This window comes from Arvicola amphibius, chromosome 8 (genome assembly GCF_903992535.2).
Source record: "Arvicola amphibius chromosome 8, mArvAmp1.2, whole genome shotgun sequence".
Taxonomy (NCBI): Eukaryota; Metazoa; Chordata; class Mammalia; order Rodentia; family Cricetidae; genus Arvicola; species Arvicola amphibius.
In genome coordinates this window covers 72,032,207-72,051,199 of record NC_052054.1, presented here as the reverse complement: position 1 = coordinate 72,051,199, position 18,993 = coordinate 72,032,207, and the positions used below count along the sequence as shown (strand labels likewise).

The following is an 18,993-nucleotide window of genomic DNA, read 5'->3' as shown; positions in this document are numbered from 1 at the left end:
ATTCAGGCACATCAGGATTACATAGTGAAAACTTATCTCAAACAAGGAAGAAAATAAACTTTCAAATTCATAGCCGTTCATCCTGTTTCAAGCCAATGAGACCTTAATATCACATAGTTTTGGTCCCTTCTCAGGAGAACCCACACCCAGAGCTCAGAAGGGTCTCTAATACAAATGTCATGAAGGATTCAGTTCTGGCTTCTGTCTACTGTCCCTTTCCTCTGTAACACAGAGCCCTGGAGTACTTCCTCCTCAGATGTCACAAGTTGAGTCCACTCCCTCTTAATCCCTCATGGGGCCTCCTCCTCCTTGATTGTTGGCTATGTCTCAAGCTAGTTGCATGATGGGGGTGGTAGTCTGGAGGTGAAATGAGACAGTTGCATAATCAAGGCCAAAGGCCACCTTCTACCTCAGGATGAATAAAAGCAAACTACTGCAGCCCTCACCATCTGTCTGTCACCCTCATCGCCACCATGCTGACCTCCGGACTGCTCCTGGTGACTGTGCTGGCCTTCCTCATTGTCCTGGTCTTCATGTCTGTCTTGAAGCAGAGGAAATTTTCAGGGAAGCTGCCTCCAGGACCCACCCCACTGCCCTTCATTGGAAACTACCTTCAGCTGAACACAGAGCAGATGTACAACTCTCTCATGAAGGTGTCACTGGGCAGGGCAAAGGGTAGAATGGGGGCATGAAGGGGTGCCCAGTTTTGATAGGTATTGACCCTAGGAGGTGTAATTTTAGGCCAGTGGAATTGTGAAGAGCCGCAACCAACTCCTAGGCATGTGAAACCACATCCTGGGGCATCCCATCTGATAGCTTTTAGAACTCCAGAGAAATGAATCCAATACATATCATCAAGGTCTGATCTCTTTCCTTTAACTTTGCTCATCCACCTCCATCAGATCAGTGAACACTATGGTCCCGTGTTTACCATCCACCTGGGGCCTCGCCGAATTGTGGTACTATGTGGACAGGAAGCAGTGAAGGAGGCTCTGGTGGATCAAGCTGAGGAATTCAGTGGGCGTGGCGAGCAGGCCACCTTTGACTGGCTCTTCAAAGGCTATGGTGAGGGGGACAAGATGCAGGGGAATGTGTCAGGGAACAATTGGAAGGCATTAGTTTCCCTGCCTCCTCCCTGACTGTTCCATCTGCATTGCTGCCTCCTGCTGTGTGGGTTATTGGACGCATTGCTTCTTTATCTTCCCATCTTTCTCTGCCTGTGGCTTCTGAACTCCCTCTCCCAGCACAAACATACCACCTATATCTCCTCTTGCATCTTTGGATTTTCTATCTGAATCCTGTGCCTCTAAGGGGCTCTGGAGTTTTCCCCCATTCTACCCTATTCTTAGTTTCTGTGATTGCCTGGGAAGCTGCCCCCCCCCCTCTTTCTGCTGCTTTTTTCTTCTACTGTCAGGGTATCACAGAAATCTGTTTCCAAGCCCAATATACCTCAGCATTCTAGCCTCTTCTGAGACTCTCTTTGTCCTCTCCCCCATTTCCCTTTAGTCCCTAGCTCAATTATAAATCTTTCACAACTGTATCCACCCCTAGATCTCCCCAATTGCTCTTCTCTTGCCTTTTCCCTGTCCCTCTGTCTCTGGCATTGATCTTCTTTCTGTCTCCCTCTTTCTACTGTCCTCTAACTCGCTCTTGGGGAACAGCACAAGAGTGGTTAGTAGTCAGCCACATCCCTCTTCTCTGACCTCTTCCCCCATCACTCTCCTTCCCAGGTGTGGTCTTCAGCAACGGGGAGCGTGCCAAGCAGCTGAGGCGCTTCTCCATTGCCACACTGCGGGACTTCGGTGTGGGCAAGCGTGGCATTGAGGAGCGCATCCAAGAGGAGGCAGGCTTTCTCTTGGAGGCATTCAGGAAGACAAATGGTAAGCAGGGCTCCACAAGTTCTAAGGACCAACCAGGGGAAGACACCCCAGGAAAACCAGAACCAACCTCCTGGATGGGAACTAGGCTAGGGAAGAGTCCTGGTCCTGCTGTGGGGCCTGGTGTCTAGGTTTTGGCTGAGTTGGAGGACTCCGCGTGCAGTGAGTGCTCATTTTGAATTATCTGATACAAAGTATCTGATGCTATCCATCATGGAAGCCTTTTTCAAGCTCTGACATCTCACTCTTCGTCCTCCTCCTTACCTACAGGTGCTTTCATTGACCCTACATTCTACCTGAGCAGAACAGTGTCCAATGTCATTAGCTCTATCGTTTTCGGGGATCGCTTTGACTATGAGAGTAAAGAGTTCCTATCACTTCTGAGGATGATGTTGGGAATCTTCCAGTTCACATCTAGCTCCACCGGACAGGTAACCTGTTTCACCTTGTCCTACAACCCCCAGACCACAGCTGCCAGCCCACTCCAAAACTGCCAACTTCCTTCCAATAGGCACCTTCAAAGGAGCCTGGCAATTGTGCCTGATCCAATGTCAATACACAGTCTCTACAGCTGTGCCTGAAATCAGAGCCAGCAGTACACACAGACTCCCTCCCTCCCTCCCTCCCTCCCTCCCTCCCTCCTTCTCTCTCTCTCTCTCACACACACAAACACCACACACACACACACACACACACACACACACACACACACACAGATGGAGGACATTACCAAGACAATTCATTTTACTCTCTAACCAAGGTTGCTACAGGAAGGCCCGCTGAATGCACTAGCCTTCTTCAGTTCCTTAGTGCGTGGTACTGCAAAATGCATGTCATTCAGTCACGCATCATATGGAAAACATATGAAGCAAGTCCACTGGACTATGTAGATGTGCTCTTTATTTAGCCATGGAAATACCTAAACCTCTGCATTTCTAAGCAAAATTTCTGCACAGACTGTCCCTCAAACAACCCAGTTAAAGGTCCTCCAATACAGCTCACTCACACATCTAAGTGGGGTCCTCCATGCAGCTGTTTGAATAGCAATGCAGCTGAACATGTAAATATTAGCCCTACTTAAAATACCTATTTTTAATTTTTTTGGAAAAGCATATATTGTGTATTGAGCCTATTCACCCTTATATCCCCTACCTTCCCTTTTCTCACACCTCCTTCTCCTCTAGTCCTCTTTGTCCTGAGACAGGTTTTTTCTGTTTTGAAGTGTTACACGTGTACACATATATGCATAGATATGTGCACACATGATTTAATATATGTATACCACAAATGAAAAAATACATGAGTTATTTCTCTAAGACTGGTTAAATTTGCTTAATAGTTATCTTCAGGTGGACCAACTTTCCTGAATATACCATAACTTTGTTTTTAATGGCTGAAGAATAATTAAGTTGTGTATATGGATCACATTTTTTTCTACATTATGCTACTTTTGGGCACTTAGATTGATTGCATAATTTAGCTATTGTGACTATCCAGCCAGCACTCATTGAATGTTGGAAAGCCTGCTAGAACTCACCAATCCAAACCCAATTAGTATATGAACAGTTGTCCACAGCTGGTCACCAACCTCCTAAACATCTACATAGATAACTCCTGCCCAACCACATAAACATCTATATAGGTAACTCCTACCCAACCACATAAACATCTACGTAGGTAACTCCTGCCCAACCTCCTAAACATCTACATAGATAACTCCCGCCCAACCTCCTAAACATCTACATAGGTAACTTCTGCCCAATGAATGGATGTCTCCCACCCCAATCTCACCTGAACACCCTAAACCTGCACCTGTTCCCAAATCCACCTCACTTAAAATCTTGAACAATACCCTCACACTTAAACTATAAGAATTCTGTTGACACATAGCCCAACCTAGATGCCTAAACTCCTGGATAAGTGATATGAACACTCTTCATCCTAAGACAGATACCACACTTATTGGGTCTTGTCTAGTGACAGCTGCCTTGGTTTCTCATCCCCTTCCCACCATCAGCTCTATGAGATGTTCTCTTCAGTGATGAAGCACCTGCCAGGACCACAGCAACAGGCCTTTAAGGAACTGCAGGGGCTGGAGGACTTCATAACCAAGAAGGTGGAACAGAACCAGAGTACCCTGGACCCCAATTCCCCAAGGGACTTCATTGACTCCTTCCTCATTCGTATGCAGGAGGTAAACCCAGAAGTCAGGAAGTGTGATGGGAGGTTCAAAGCCAAGTAGGGTGAAGTCAGGCACAGGGACGAGGGAGTTAACTGAAAACAATTCATCAGTCCCCTCGCTATAATACTCATTCAATATCACTGCTCCATGCACTACCCCTTGTTCTCAGGAGGGTGTACAGGCTGAGCGAGTATCCATTGTACAAGGCTGTCATGTTCCCCACACTGTTTTAATGGCTTAGTTTTATCCACATATTCAGTACCCACAACTCTTGAGCAAGGTTTTGTTTCGAGTCCCATTCTACAAATGAGGAGGCTGCAGCCCTGTAAATATAGGGGACCTGTCTGATATCAGAACAAGAAGGCCATGAATCCTACCTCACTGACTCAGGCTGGTGCTTTCAGCTAACATACCATTTGCCTTTGCCTGTCCTCATAGCCGTTTACAACTGTGTGACCTATGCTTTACTGTGACCTCCTACCTGTTTGTAACATATATGGAGATTTTGTCATTGTTGGTTTTGAGACATCATCTTGCTAATGGCAAGCTTAAACTTGCTGTGTCTGCCAAGCTAGCTTCAAACCTGTGGAAGTTCTCCTAGGTCTGCCTTCTGGAGGCTGGGATTACCAGTGTGTGGTGTCTGGCCAAGATGAAACTTCATGTACTCTGAAGTGCCAAGGGCTGAGGAATGGAATTTCATTAGGGAATGTTAAAAATAATTAAGATATAGGATCCTGTTGCCTAAAACTTATTGTTTGAGGGCTGGAGAGGTGGCTCAGTGGTTGTGAGCACTAGCTGCTCTTCCAGAAGACCTGGGTTCAATTCCCAGCACTCACATGGAAGCTCACAGCTGCCTGTAACTCCAGTTTCAGGGAACCCAAGACACTTGGTAAAACACCAAAGCACATGAAATAAAAATGGATAATTAAATTGGTCATTACAGAAAAGACAATCAATTAAGTCCTGAATGACAGAAAAGCGCTGTATTAGAGCACTGGATCACTTCCAAAGGTGTAGAACCTGAAGAGAAGCTGACATAGCCAGAATTCCTATTCTCACCTTAGGTCTCCGTAAAAGAGAAGTGAATTAGGTCAGGGAAAGAGGGTAAAACAGAAGGGCACCAGAGCATAAGGAGTGGGTTGGACTTGAATACTTCCCTCCATGTAGGAGAAGAAGAACCCCAATACAGAGTTCTACATGAAGAATTTAGTGATGGCAACAGTGAACCTCTTCTTTGCTGGTACAGAGACTGTCAGCACCACCCTTCGCTATGGCTTTCTGTTGCTCATGAAGTACCCAGATGTACAGGGTAAGGCTGCAAGTAGGAGTTGTAGTTTCTAAACATGCTTCTCTGGTCATCACCAACCTCTCTCAAGAAACTGGACTCTTAGACAGCTGCTCCCTTCTCTGCAGAGACAGAGAGAGCGAGCTAGTGGGTACCAGCCTCTAGTTGTTAAATCAATTGGTGTGTTGTTCAACTGAACCTCAAAGGTCCCACTTCCTTGTCCCCAAGACCATGCCTAAATATTCTTCTTCACAACTCTCACATGGTTCAGGTATGATCCAGTTAACATGAACCTCCTCCAACAATGCCTATGACTCGCATGTACCAAAAATGATTGACAATGTCATACACTGCTTCATAGCCTCTGTCCAGTTCTACACTTTTGCACTATCATCCTTAGGATGAGGTTCTTGGACCCCTAAACACATGTATCTTCTTCTCAGCCAAAGTCCAAGAGGAGATTGACAGGGTGATTGGCAAGAACCGGCAGCCCAAATATGAGGACCGCTTGAAGATGCCCTATACAGAGGCCGTCATCCATGAGATCCAGAGATTCGGAGACATGATCCCCATGGGCCTGGCTCGCAGGGTTACCAAGGACACCAAGTTCCGTGACTTCCTCATCCCCAAGGTGATGATTCACCCAACCTGTAGTAATCTCCAGCCTTCTTCATGGCCCAGCAGATCCCCCTCCATTAGAAACCACCCAGCCCTCTATCACTTTCCAGTTACATGCTCTCTCTGCCACCACATCTTTCCAGCCTCCTACATAGAATCTCCTATATCTTGGGTCTCCCACCAGACTTTCTGACCCAGGAGTTTCAACTCCATGTCTTCAATCAAGTCTCAAGACATAAACTCAATTTACCTAGATCTCCTGTCAGAGACAGGAGTGACATGTCTGCCATGTATCCTGTTTAGGGGTACATTAATTCAATACCCTTCAGTTCTTAACTTGAGAGACATAAAGGGCATATCCTTCAACCTCCCACCACAGACCACAGTTCCCATGTCACCCATTCATTATCTCCTATAGCACAAGCCCCACATCTCCTCTCTCTAGGATGATGACCTCACATTACTCAAAGCCCCCCAAACCTCCTCAACTCACACATATTATCTTTATATCATCTGTCTCACCCCTATGGGCCAACACGACATTCATTCACATCTACTGTATCCAACGTTCCCCCTCAACAGGGCACTGAAGTGTTTCCTATGCTGGGCTCTGTGCTGAAGGACCCCAAGTTCTTCTCCAACCCCAAAGACTTCAACCCAAATAACTTCCTGGATGACAAGGGGCAATTTAAGAAGAGTGATGCATTTGTACCCTTTTCCATAGGTAAGAGGGCACTGTCTAGTGCCAGGCCACTGCTCACACCAACATAGATAACTCCTCTGTGTCTCTCCATCTTGAAAGATACTCTTGGATCAAACCCTCAGCCAGTCAGCTGCATCTCCCATACTTCCCAACCACTTAACCATGGAGAAGTGATGGTCAAACTGTAGAGATAGATTAGAGGGATGAAATCTCAAACTAAGTCAGAGGTCTCTCTCAGGTCACACAACCCGTTCTTAGGAGGATGTGGCAGCTGGGTGTGGTGGCACTCATCCTTAATTCCAGCACTCCTGAGGCAGAGACTGGAGCATCTTATCTTAGTGAATTCAAGGGCAGCCTGGTCTACAGAGTGAGTTGTAGGACAGCCAGGGCTGTTACACAGAGAAACCCTGTCTCAAAAAAAGAAAAAGAAGAAGAAAGGAAGGAAAGAAAGAAGTAAGGGAAGATGGAAGGAAGGGAGGCAGGAAAGGAAGGAGGAGAGAGGGAGGAAGGGAGGGAGGAGGGAGGGGGGAGGGAGGAAAGAAAAAATAAAGGGAGGAAGGAAAGAAGGATGTTGCTACATGGCATCCATACTGGAGAGTACCTCTGGAGAAAAGGGAAGCCACATTTCTCATTGTTACAGCCTGGTGAGGATCAACTTACTCCAAGTACAAAGGAAACTGAGGCTCAGAGATTAGAGTCTTCTTTAAAGGTCTCAGGCCTTTCTCCCAAAGAAAATACAGCCAGAGATTTGCTATAAGGATGACATCAAGAACTGGCTTCACCCTCCCTGTCTCTTCTGTTTAGGTAAACGGTACTGCTTCGGAGAAGGACTGGCTAGAATGGAGCTTTTTCTCTTCTTCACAAACATCCTGCAGAATTTCTGCTTCAGATCCCCACAGGCACCCCAGGATATTGATGTGTCCCCTAGATTTGTGGGCTTTGCCACAATCCCACGAAACTACACCATGAGTTTCTTGTCCCGTTGAGCCAGCACTGGATGAGGGTAAAGGGAAGGATGGAGATCTGGCTAGTGGGGGGTTTGGATTTAGAGGGGATCAGAGGGACATGAGAGAGGAAGGACATGAGTTTCTGAAGACAGACTATCATTTCAAAGGTGGAACAGGAGAAAGGGGAAATTTATACTCTGTTGTAAACAGTAATGATAATAACACCAATAATAATAGTAGATATTACATATGTAAGTATTCTTTGTCAAGTTTATTCTAAAGAGTTTTGTGATATCAACACTCACAAATGCATGGGAAAGGAAGAGAATCCGTGTCCATTTTCTACTGTGGCACCTTCTTGACCTTTATTATCTTTCCTTAGTCTAAGTTTACTGAAGTCTCACTGACTCCAAGAGCTCAGTAATACTTGAATGAATATCTGTGTGCACTGGCCTTGGGCAGATTTTCAATTATCACCACACATCAAATAAAGCAACAAGAGCTCTGTCTATTGCCACATCATCCTGCCCAGAGGTGTGTCCAGAGCTTCGTGTGAGCTGCCAGCTTTACTTCACCATCAACCCACCCACACTCTGATCTGCTTTTGTAAAACTGATTACCAGGGCATCATCATCCAAGGCTTGTTGGTTAAACTTAATGTGTTTGACTCAGAATCCATCTGGAGAACTGGAATCAGGCCTATTAGTGAGGTCCTTGGTGGAGAAAGACATTTTCAGAGATGGTCAGGAAATCGTAGGGTCAGCACACTGACATGAGTGTGTGCTGATTCATGAATGTGTGTGTAAGTGCACATGGCAGGATTTCCTTAGAATGCACACGACCACATCTTCTGCCATGAGTTAGTTTCCAAAGGCCGAGGTTTGCTTACCAATCTGGGACCAGAGCCAGTCAAGAGTTTTAGAAGCATGTGCTCCAGCGTCACTGGTATAAATCTGATGAGTGGACAGCTGAGCAGTGCACAATCGCGATGTCGGTGGATACATCAGCTGGGCCTCTTTTCTTATTTTTAGGGTGTCAGTATCAGGCATACCCAGGAGGGAGCAAGGGTATCAGGGCATTGAGATGGCATCTTTGGGAACTGCATTGCATGCCCTGCCTGGTGGCAAACTCCAATCCTACATGCTGCAGATGGTCCTGGAGGACTGATGGAGAGAGGAAGGGAGTAGGGGAAGATGGTTCAGTTGGAAAAGTGCTTGTCAAGCAATCATGAGGACCTGAGTTTGGATCCTGAGCACCCATCAAAAGTCAGGCCTGGTGGCACATGCTTGTCACCCTAATGCTGGGAGGGGTTTGAAGGCAGCCCAGTCCAATCAGATCATGAATTCTTAGTTAAATTAGAGGTCTTGTCTCAAAAAACAAAGTAGAGAGAGACTGGAGAAGACAAGCAGTGTTGTCCTCTGAGCTCTACAAGTATGTACACACACACACACACACACACACACACACAGAGAGAGAGAGAGAGAGAGAGGCCTGAATGCACATATAAAAATGTATACACACACACACATACACACACACACACACACACACACACACACACACGCTCAAAAGGGAGAGAGGGGTTAGTTCAATCTTAGCAATGAGAAACACTTTCAGGTGAAGAGACAGTGGCTAGCAAGCCTTTGTCTGAAAGGGAGAGAGGAAAAATCTAATAAACCCTGTAATGTTGGAAAAAAATGTTAGAACTCATGAAGTCATGACCCAGTTTACAGAGACAAGGTATACTGTGTCCAACCATGTTCTGCTCAGTAGCAGAGAGTGCACATCCTGCTGAAGCATGCCTGGAACATCCTTTGTGATAAGCCATTTGTTAGGGTACAGAATCTTCAATCAGTTTGTAAATATTAGGGTAACCAGAGTAGCTCTGATGAACAAGGTGAAATGTAGCCAGAAATCAATAGCAAAGTTAAACCACAAAATCCATAAGGATAGGGAAATTAAGAAATATGCTTGTTAATTTTTCTTTCACTGAAAATTGGAAATTAGACATATTTGAGGCTGGAGACAGCTTAGTGACTGTAAGCAGAGGCTGCTCTTGCAGAGAACTTGAATTGGGTTCCCAGCACCCATGTCCAGAAGCTCAAAGCCACCTGTATCTATAGCTCCTTGGGATCCAACATCCTCTTCTAGATAACATGGGCACTGGAGGTTTACACACATTCACACACAGAGATACACACAAATACACATGATTTAAAAATAAGCCCTTTAAAAATATATGCATTAATGGAGTACAATTGATATTTTGATAAATGTATCAATTATACAATGGCTAAGTCACACTAACAAAAACAATGCAGATTTACATAAGAGTGGTTCAAAGAAATATCAAATGGTAAATCATAAAACACTTAAATAACAGAACAAATATAAGTATTGACAAACTTACAGAATGAGCCATATCAGAAGGCATAGGTAAAATCATGGAATGGCTTTTAAAGAAAGCTCAGATTCATAAATATTCTTTATAAAATTTCCCATGGGTCAGAAACATTAATCTCAATGGGATTTTTTTCTATTTTTAATTTTAAAAATCATTCCCTTTATTTTTGAAATTATAATATTCTAACATCATTTTCACATTCCCTGTCCTCCCTCCAAACCCTCACAGGCACAACACCAAAGAAGCCATAGTCCAAAACTATAAAGAGGAGATGAAACACTTAACAAGGCAGGGAAACAAAAGAAGCAAGGAGGTGACTCATCAAACAAAAAGAAATCTCCCCTCCAACCTGGGTACCCAGCAGGGGGTGAAAGGAGCTCAAATACCCTAGAGACTGAAGGCACCCAGCTGAGCACAGACTGATGGTCATAACTTCAGGAGGGAACTATAGTGAAGATATAATAGAGGGACCACCACAGCATGGGCCTGAGAATGAGGAAGAAGAAACCACGTATGAGCAAGGCTGTTTTTCTAGGTACTTCATCCTTTCATGTAGTGACCATTAACTGTTCACATATCTTATCAGGTCCCTGGCTTATCACATCAGTAGTTACAGAGAAAATGCTGAAGGAGGGAGGTCCTGGGTTCATTATAGCATAGTTTTTGATACTCAGTTAGGTGTGTTGTCTTGTAGCCCTCCCTGTTTTCAGGCAAATATTTCAATACTGGGTAAAGAAAGAGTGATTAAGAATAGTTGTCCCAGAAAGCTTGGGTTCTGGCTGTATGTCATAACCTTCTTCTTTCTCAAACGTTTGAGCTGTGCCATTTCCTCATGTCACACACACACATACACACATACATACACATCAAATTAGAAACATCCATCAGGAACAAGATAAGAGGTATTACAGTGAAGGGGGAGGAAGGATCAGAGGAACCAGAGGGGTCAGAAACAACCAGAGAACATGGCCCACAGAAATAATTGACAAGGACTCATGGGGGTTCATAGAGATCAGGGAGCCTATAGGGCTCTCACCTAGGATCACTGAATATACATTATGATTGAGTAGCTTGGTGTTCTTGTGGAACTCAGAACAGTGGGAATGGGGGCAGTTGCTGACTGTTTGCCTACATATGTGACCCTTCTCCTACTGGGTTACCTCATCCAGCCTTGACATGATGTAATGTGTCTGGTCTTAATGTAGCGTATTATGCTGGTTTTGGTTAATATCCCTGAGAGGTCTGGGACAGGGCATAGATCTGAAGGAAAGGGGAGAAAGTGGGGAGGTTGGAGAGGAGAGAATGGTAAATTCAGTTAGGGTGAAATATATGAAAGAATAAAAATGATTAGATTAAAAGGCTCGATGTAACCAACACACAAATCTTGCTAACTTCCCTAAGGGTATGAGCAGTAATTTATGGAAAATCTGTAAGTTAGAAACCTTGGATAGTTGGGCTCTTTCTGCAATATTAGTGGTTACTGTTATTATTTTTGAAGCCCTACAGGTCCTTCTGATGGCTCTGTTCCTGAGGTACAATGTCCAGTTCAGGCAAAAGTCCTACTGAAACATCGCTCTAGTCTCCCACCCCTCCCGGGGCTCCATGTGAACTTTAGAGGTTCTCTGTTTCCCAGTGCCCATCCTGGACTCTCTTCCAGGCTCTTAGGAGGAAAGAGACAAAGTGGGAAAAGCAAATCAGGTCAACAACTTGATCTTATGGGCGGTCTTGGGATCTATTCCAGAGTCTTGGAATTAGCAGTTAAATAGTTTTGATTTCTCTGGAAAAGTCCTGCTGCCTTGCTTATTCAAATTTATTGTGTGTTTGTGTTGCAATCCACACATTTACTAGTTTATATTTGTCTTCTGGTTCCATTTGGGGATATTTTTACAGAAAAACTACTCTAAAAACTCAGTTTCCTGAACAGGCATAACAGTAGCAGCATCAAGAGTCATGCAATGTTACAAGGAGCAGGTCCCTTGTTTGTCCTGGCCGCCTGGCTAGCTTACACAAGAAATAACTACACAGAAACTATATTAATTAAAACATTGCTTGGCCATTAGCTTTAACTTCTTATTGGCTAACTCTTTCATATTAGTTTAACCTATCTCCATTAATCTGTGTATCGCCACATAGCAGTGGCTTTCTAGAGATTCTAACTGGCATCCATCTCTGGTGGAGGATCCATGGCTTCTCTGTGACTCTGCTCTTTTTCCTCCCAGCATTAAGTTCTATTTTCCCATCTACCTAAGTTCTGCCCTATCAAAATCCCAAGCCAGCTTCCTCATTCGTTAACCAATGAAAGCAACACACAAAGAGAAGAAATCCTACACCAATGCAAGAGCTGGGCAGTGGGGGTGCATGCCTTTAATTCTCACACTCAGAGGCAGAGGCAGATGAATCCCTGTAAGTTTGAGACCATTGTGGTCTACAAAGTGATCTCCAAGAGAGCCAAGACTACACAGAGAAACCCTATTTTGAAAAACAAACAAACAAAACAAAGTCTTGCAAGATTCATTACAGCTATGAACAAATCATCAATGAGCACAAGACTGAAAAAGGAAAAACTATCATAAAATGTGCTGTGCCACTACAAATATTCAGGGAAAGCCAGGGAATCCTAACTCATTGAAATGAAGGAAGCAGGGAAAACAGAGGCATAGAAAGCAATGTTAAATAAATAAAAGCAAAGAGAGTGGGGAAGAACATCATGAAGAGGAAGAAAATAGATCAAAAAATTAGAAACCAGTAAAAAAGAAACAAAAAAACCAAAAGATTTCCCAATTATAAAAAAGTCAAAAATAAATCTAGATTAAAAAACTTTAAAAGGAATAAAAGTAACATATGAGTATTTCTTTGGTCTGGAGAGACAGCTCAGTGATTAAGAGTACTTGCTGCTCTTGTACAGGACCTGAATTTGATTCGCAGCACCCACATGATGGAACTCCAATTCCAGGGAATCTAACACCCCCTTATAACCTCAGTGCACACCAGATACACATGTGGTGGGCAGATATACGTGCAGGCGAAACAACCATACACATAAAAAATAAGATACTTTTTAAAAGCATGATTTTTAAACTAAGATAAAGTCAAGTTTCTAGTTAGTAATAAAATAAGTATATTTCTAAAAGTATTTTAAAAGTACAATCTTTTTTATTATTTTATTATTATTATTATTATTAAAAATTTCTGCCTCCTCCCCACCTCCCATTTCCCACCTCCTCACTCCACTCTCCTCCCCCTCCCTCTCCAGTCCAAGGAGCAGTCTGGGTTCTCTGCCCTGCGGGAAGTCCAAGGTCCTCCCCCATCCGTCCAGGTCTAGGAAGGTGCACATCTAAACAGACTAGGCTCCCCCAAAGCCAGTACATGCGGTAGGATCAAAACTCAGTGCCATTGTTCTTGGCTTCTCAGTCAGCCCTCATTGTCCGCCACGTTCAGAGAGTCCCGTTTGATCCCATGCTTTTTCAGTCCCAATATAGCTGGCCTTGGTGAGCTCCCATTAGACCAGTCCCACAGTCTCAGTGGATGGGCGCACTCCTCGCGGTCCTGACTTCCTTGCTCATGTTCTCCCTCCTTCAGCTCCTCATTTGGTCCTTGGGAGCTCAGTCCTGAGCTCCAATGTGGGTCTCTGTCTCTATCTCCATCCATCGCCAGATGAAGGTTCTATGGTGATATGTAAGATATTCATCAATATGGCTATAGGAAAGGGCCATTTCAGGCTCCCTCTTCTCAGCTGCCCAAGGAACTAGCTGGGGACATCTCCATGGATACCTGGGGAACCCCTCTAGAGTGAAGTCTCCAGGATCCAGCAATACCACTCTTGGGAATATACCCAAGAGATGCCCTATCATACTACAAAAGCATTTGTTCAACTATGTTCATACCAGCATTATTTGTAATATCCAGAACCTTGAAACAACCTAGATGCCCTTCAAAGGAAGAATGGATAAAGAAAGTGTGGAATATATACACATTAGAGTACTACTCAGCGGTAAAAAAACAATGACATCTTAAACTTTGTATGCAAATGGATGGAAATAGAAAACAATATTCTGAGTGAGGTAACCCAGACCCAAAAAGATGAATTTGGTATTTACTCACTCATAAGTGGATTCTAGCCATAAATAAAGGACATTGAGCCTATAATTCCTGATCCTAGAGAAGTTAAATAAGAAGGTGTACCCAAAGAAAAACATATAGTTATTCTCCTGGATATTGGAAGTAGACTAGATTGCCAGGCAAAATTTGGGATCTTTGAGCTGGAGGTGGGGTGGAGGTAAGGGGTGATGGGGAGATGTGGAGAGAAAAGTGAGGAGGGGAGGGTGGGGAGACCCTGGTGAAATTGGATGGTTGGGATGGAGGAAGGGTGGATAGGGGTGCAGGGAAGAAAAATTACAATCTTAAGGGCTAAAAAATAAAGAAGTTGAGGTGTTTAAGCAACTCCATTCTGGGCCCTTGAAAGTCTGATTCTACCAGTCAAGTACATGGTCGGGGAGGGACAGCCAAACCTTTGGATCCTTTTCAGTTGTTCTCCTATACCCCTTATCCCCACCCCTCATCCTCTACCTCCCTTCCCTTAGCCTACAATGACCTTAGCTTAGTAGTTTGCTTTCTTGAATAGCAGCGGCCCCTGGTGACCAGTTCTAGTCTTGCAGTCTGTGAGCAGGGCAAGCTCCCTTCCTCCTGAGACAGCTAACTCCTGGTGACTGTGGAAGTAGGTGTTAAGTGCACTGGGAGCTTGGAAAGCAATCCCAGCTCTGAGACTGGTCATGCTGGAGGACCTGCTGTTCTACTTTCAAGACCTCCTAAGTAGTAGTCACCCTGCTGGAGGGATGCTACTTAGTGGGTATAAAGCACACCCCTGGAACTTCAGAGTTCCCAGGCCCTCTAGCATTCTCAAATGACACATACATAGCTCCAGAGGTCAGTCCATAATCTGGCCTCAGGCTCTCAAACTTAAGGAATTTTTTCGGTTGATAAAATGTTTTCCTAGCTACAGAGGGTGGGAAGCACCAGTCCCCATGTACTTCCCTGCCTGAGCCGGGCCTCCTGCTAACTGCACCCTTCAACCTGTTGGTCTCTACCCCTACTGCCTTCCACAGCTGCCTTCTTTGGTCTCCTTTCACCAGGGGCTATGGAAGGTGAACTAAGGCTCCATGATGGTGGCTGTTCCTTTATCTCAAGTCCCCAAGGTAAGTCAGTCTCTCTCTCTCTCTCTCTCTCTCTCTCTCTCTCTCTCTCTCTCTCTCTCTCTCTCTCTCTCTGTGTTTGTGTGTGTGTGTGTGTGTGTGTGTATGTGTGTGTGTGTGTGTGTGTGCATGTGTGACATTGTCCTCTCTTAAACATTGCAGATACCTCCATAGAAAGGTGACAAGGAAGGAAGGAAAGAAGGTAAGAAGGAAGGAAAAAAGGAAGGGACTAGGAAGAAAGAAAGGAACCTAACCAATAAACTAACTTCAGATGTTAAATCTCAACACAGAAAGAAAAACATGAAAACACAAGCCCTCAAAACATTGTTTTGTTTTCTCCAAAAATTACCAATCCTGTCATAATGATCTATAATAATATTGACTTAGAAGACATGAATGTACTCCAAGAGAACAACAAGAAACTGACATAAAGATTCCATTGCATGTTATGGAAACAGAACTCCATCAAAGTCACTGAAGAAGGAAACTGACATAATGTTTGAAATGAAAACTCAGCCAGTTCAGTGGAAAGTCTTCACAGGTGGGCAGATAGGGTGAAGGGCTAGATGTCAAAGCTTAGAGACAATGTGCAGAAATTGGATCATACTATTGAGGTAAGCAAAACTTCAGAGAAGGTGGGAATGAAACCTGGAAAGCTTTGGTACATCAAGGAAAGAAATCTAGAAATTGTTGCCATGCAAGAAGAATTTCATGCTACAGGCAAAGGAGGTATGAGTAACAAAATCATAGAAGAAAATCTTCACATCTGGAGGCAGTCACAACCATTGAGTAACAAAATCATAGAAGGAAACCTTCACATCTGGATATGGTCACACCCATTGAGCTACAAGAGGCAGACAGAACACCAGATTGACAGGGCCTTCATATCATATACTCAAAAACAGAGACACCTACAAGAGAGAACATGGATGCTGCAGAAGAGAAGGGCCACATCTTCCATGGAAGCAGGCTGATCAGGATAACATTATTCAATAGAAAACTGTAAGGCCAAAAGACCTGGGAAAGATTTATTCCAAGTTCTGAAAGGTTATATCTGCCACCCACTATGACACTCAATAAACTATCTATCATATTGAAGAACAATAAAAACAGACTACAAGGATTTATGGCCACTAAAGTAACTCTACAGAAGATAATAGAAGGAAAACTTTGAATTGAAGAGAAGATTAAACACACCCCAGAGACCACTGAAAGGAAAGTAAACAATATCATGATTGTTAATAAAAAGATTCTAGGAAAATGACCTGGACTAGCAGATCATTCTTTGATGACAGGATCCTAAGAGGAAGGGTCAGGAGATGAGAAGATAAAGAAGATATTTTTTTTTAAAAAAAAGTTGGGGTCAGGAGATCTTGCTCAAAGATTGTCTTGTGCCAGAGAAGCATTCAAATAAGTACAGAATCTTATATACAGTCTTTCCTGACAAGAAAAATATGATAGAGTAGAAAAAAGCTGTTATACAATGAGACAGAGTCATTGGGAAGCTAATCAAGCACTGTTACACAGGGAACACAGATGACCTCAAGAACATCAGAGAGAGAGCACCTTGGGACTCTGACAACAGTAACCAATGTGTTTTTTGATGACAGTACCCAACTTTCACTTATATATGTTTATAATTTCAACATCTGTTTTCTTGGTCCCTATGGAGTGGTTCTGATTAGGTCGGGTTTGAAGTCTTTATGTCAGCTATTAGAATAGCCTTGCCTGCTTATTTCCTAGTTCCAATTCCTTGGAGTACTTTCTTCCAGCCTGTCAATCTAAGGTGCCCTTTGTTTTTTACAGATCTGTGTTTCTTATAAGCAGCATTATTATAGGACTTTTTTCATAATTCATTCTTCTTGTTGGTTACTTTTGATTGTAGAACTGAGACCATTACATTGAGAGCTGTTATTGAAATTTGTATATTAATTCTTATCATTTTACTGCTTTTGTATTGTCCTTTGTTGAGGGCGAGGTCAACCTGAAGCTTCCCTTAATGTATGGAGAATAAACACAATTCTTTTTCTAAACCAAGAACACGCTTGGCAGAGCCAGTGATGGCCCCAGTGCCAGGTCCTCACAGGGAACAGTGGCTTTGGATACTTATAGTCAAACTTTTCACTGTAGATGGATTATTTTGTGGGGGGAGAGGGATGCCAACTCACAGATAATGACATGGAGACTTATTAATTATGAAAGTGTAGCCTTAGCTTAGATTTATTCCTAACTAGTTCTTATAAGTTAAATTAACCCACATTTTTTAAATCTGTGTTTCATCATGTGATTTGATACCTCAACACTCCATATAGCCCATTCTGCTTCCTCCTCATTTGCTGGCCACTCCACTTTTCTTCTTCCCAGAGATTCTTCTCTGCCTGTAAGTCCTACCTCTCTACCCTGCCTAGCTATTGGCCATTTGGCATTTTATTACAACAACCACAGCAATATATCTTCACAGGGTATACAAATACTGCACAGCACATAGCCACAGATATGAACCCCAACACAGTAATCACCCCAATCCTAGTAGCATAAAGAATCTGCAGAAAAGAATTACATACATCATAATTAAACAGCATCATAGACTTCAGAGAACATTCTACTGAAACACTACAGATTATATATTTATCTTATCAGCTCATAGAACATTCTTTAAAATGAAATCTTGACACAGAAATCAAGTCCCAACAAATATAGGAGAGTGGGATGATACAACTATCTGACCACAATAAAATAAAGACATCAATCAACAATGAAAGGATCTATAGAAAATACAAAAATCCAATGAAGTTTAACAATACAGCACTGAATAATGGGATGGACATGTGGGAATCTATTGAAGGAATCAAAAAGGAAAATTTTAATTCTTAGTATTAAGTGAAATGAAAAGAGAACATATCAGAACCTATGGGTCATGAATGATAAATTAAAAGCTAAGAGGGAATTTACAGCTCTAAATGTCTGCATTTAAATAATCCAATTTTCTGGCAATAGAGGTGGCTCATAGGATAGAGAAGACCCATGCTGGGTGGCTCACAAATACATGTCACTCCAGCACCATGAAATCCAACATCTTCTTCTAGTTTTGCTGACACCTGCACACACAATGTATACACAAACAGAAATCATGCACACACACACACACACACACACACACACACACACAAATAATCTTTTAAAAATATCAGGTGCCATGGCAATTTTACTCCACTGGAAGCCATCATCTTCCTTTTCTTGCTGAGGACCTGCATTGAGCCTGCTCACTCCTCAGGTTGCCCTCAACAACCAGGAGATGAAATCAGCATCAATGACCATCAGTTGAAAAATGGATGATGAATATTAGAACATTTATACAATGCAATTCTATTAGCACTGAAAGAAAAAGTGAAGCTGTGGGATTTGCAGGAAAATAAATGAAACTAGAAAATAATACACTGAGTGAGGTAACACAGGCTCAGGATGATAAACACTGTGTGGTCTCTCCAATATATGAGTCCCAGATTTGAAGCTTTTTTTTTTTTTTTTTTTTGGTTTTTCGAGACAGGGTTTCTCTGTGGCTTTGGAGCCTGTCCTGGAACTAGCTCTTGTAGACCAGGCTGGTCTCGAACTCACAGAGATCCGCCTGCCTCTGCCTCCCGAGTGCTGGGATTAAAGGCGTGTGCGCCACCACCGCCCGGCTCAGATTTGAAGCTTTGAATTTCTGTATTTATGTTGGCTGTATCTGATCAAGTACAAAAGAAATCATGAAAGGAGGTCATTTCCTAGTGAGGACAATACATGGATAT

The 18,993-nt window shown here is 43.3% G+C and overlaps 2 protein-coding genes across 20 annotated transcripts in view; one reads left to right on the top strand and one right to left on the bottom strand.

Moving 5' to 3' along the window:
• LOC119820906 overlaps positions 1–18,993 on the bottom strand; it is a 148,404-nt gene that overhangs the window by 63,171 nt on the left and 66,240 nt on the right. For 5 of the 19 annotated variants that reach the window (XM_038339621.1, XM_038339622.1, XM_038339619.1 and 2 more), the window contains one exon: positions 8,502–8,663. The exons of 12 other annotated variants lie outside the window; for them this stretch is intronic. In XM_038339621.1, the coding sequence (XP_038195549.1) occupies positions 8,502–8,663 (162 nt within the window). Of the gene's footprint in view, positions 1–8,501; positions 9,059–18,993 lie in introns of those variants that run through there. 2 more of the 19 variants (XR_005286551.1, XR_005286558.1) reach the window with 2 other exon arrangements.
• Positions 444–7,867, top strand: LOC119820905 (cytochrome P450 2A3-like). The gene is made up of 9 exons (XM_038339617.2): positions 444–653; positions 903–1,065; positions 1,731–1,880; positions 2,148–2,308; positions 3,895–4,071; positions 5,227–5,368; positions 5,788–5,975; positions 6,545–6,686; positions 7,470–7,867. Exons 1-9 carry the CDS (start codon positions 474–476, stop codon positions 7,649–7,651), a joined length of 1,485 nt encoding a protein of 494 aa, XP_038195545.1. The 5' UTR covers positions 444–473; the 3' UTR covers positions 7,652–7,867.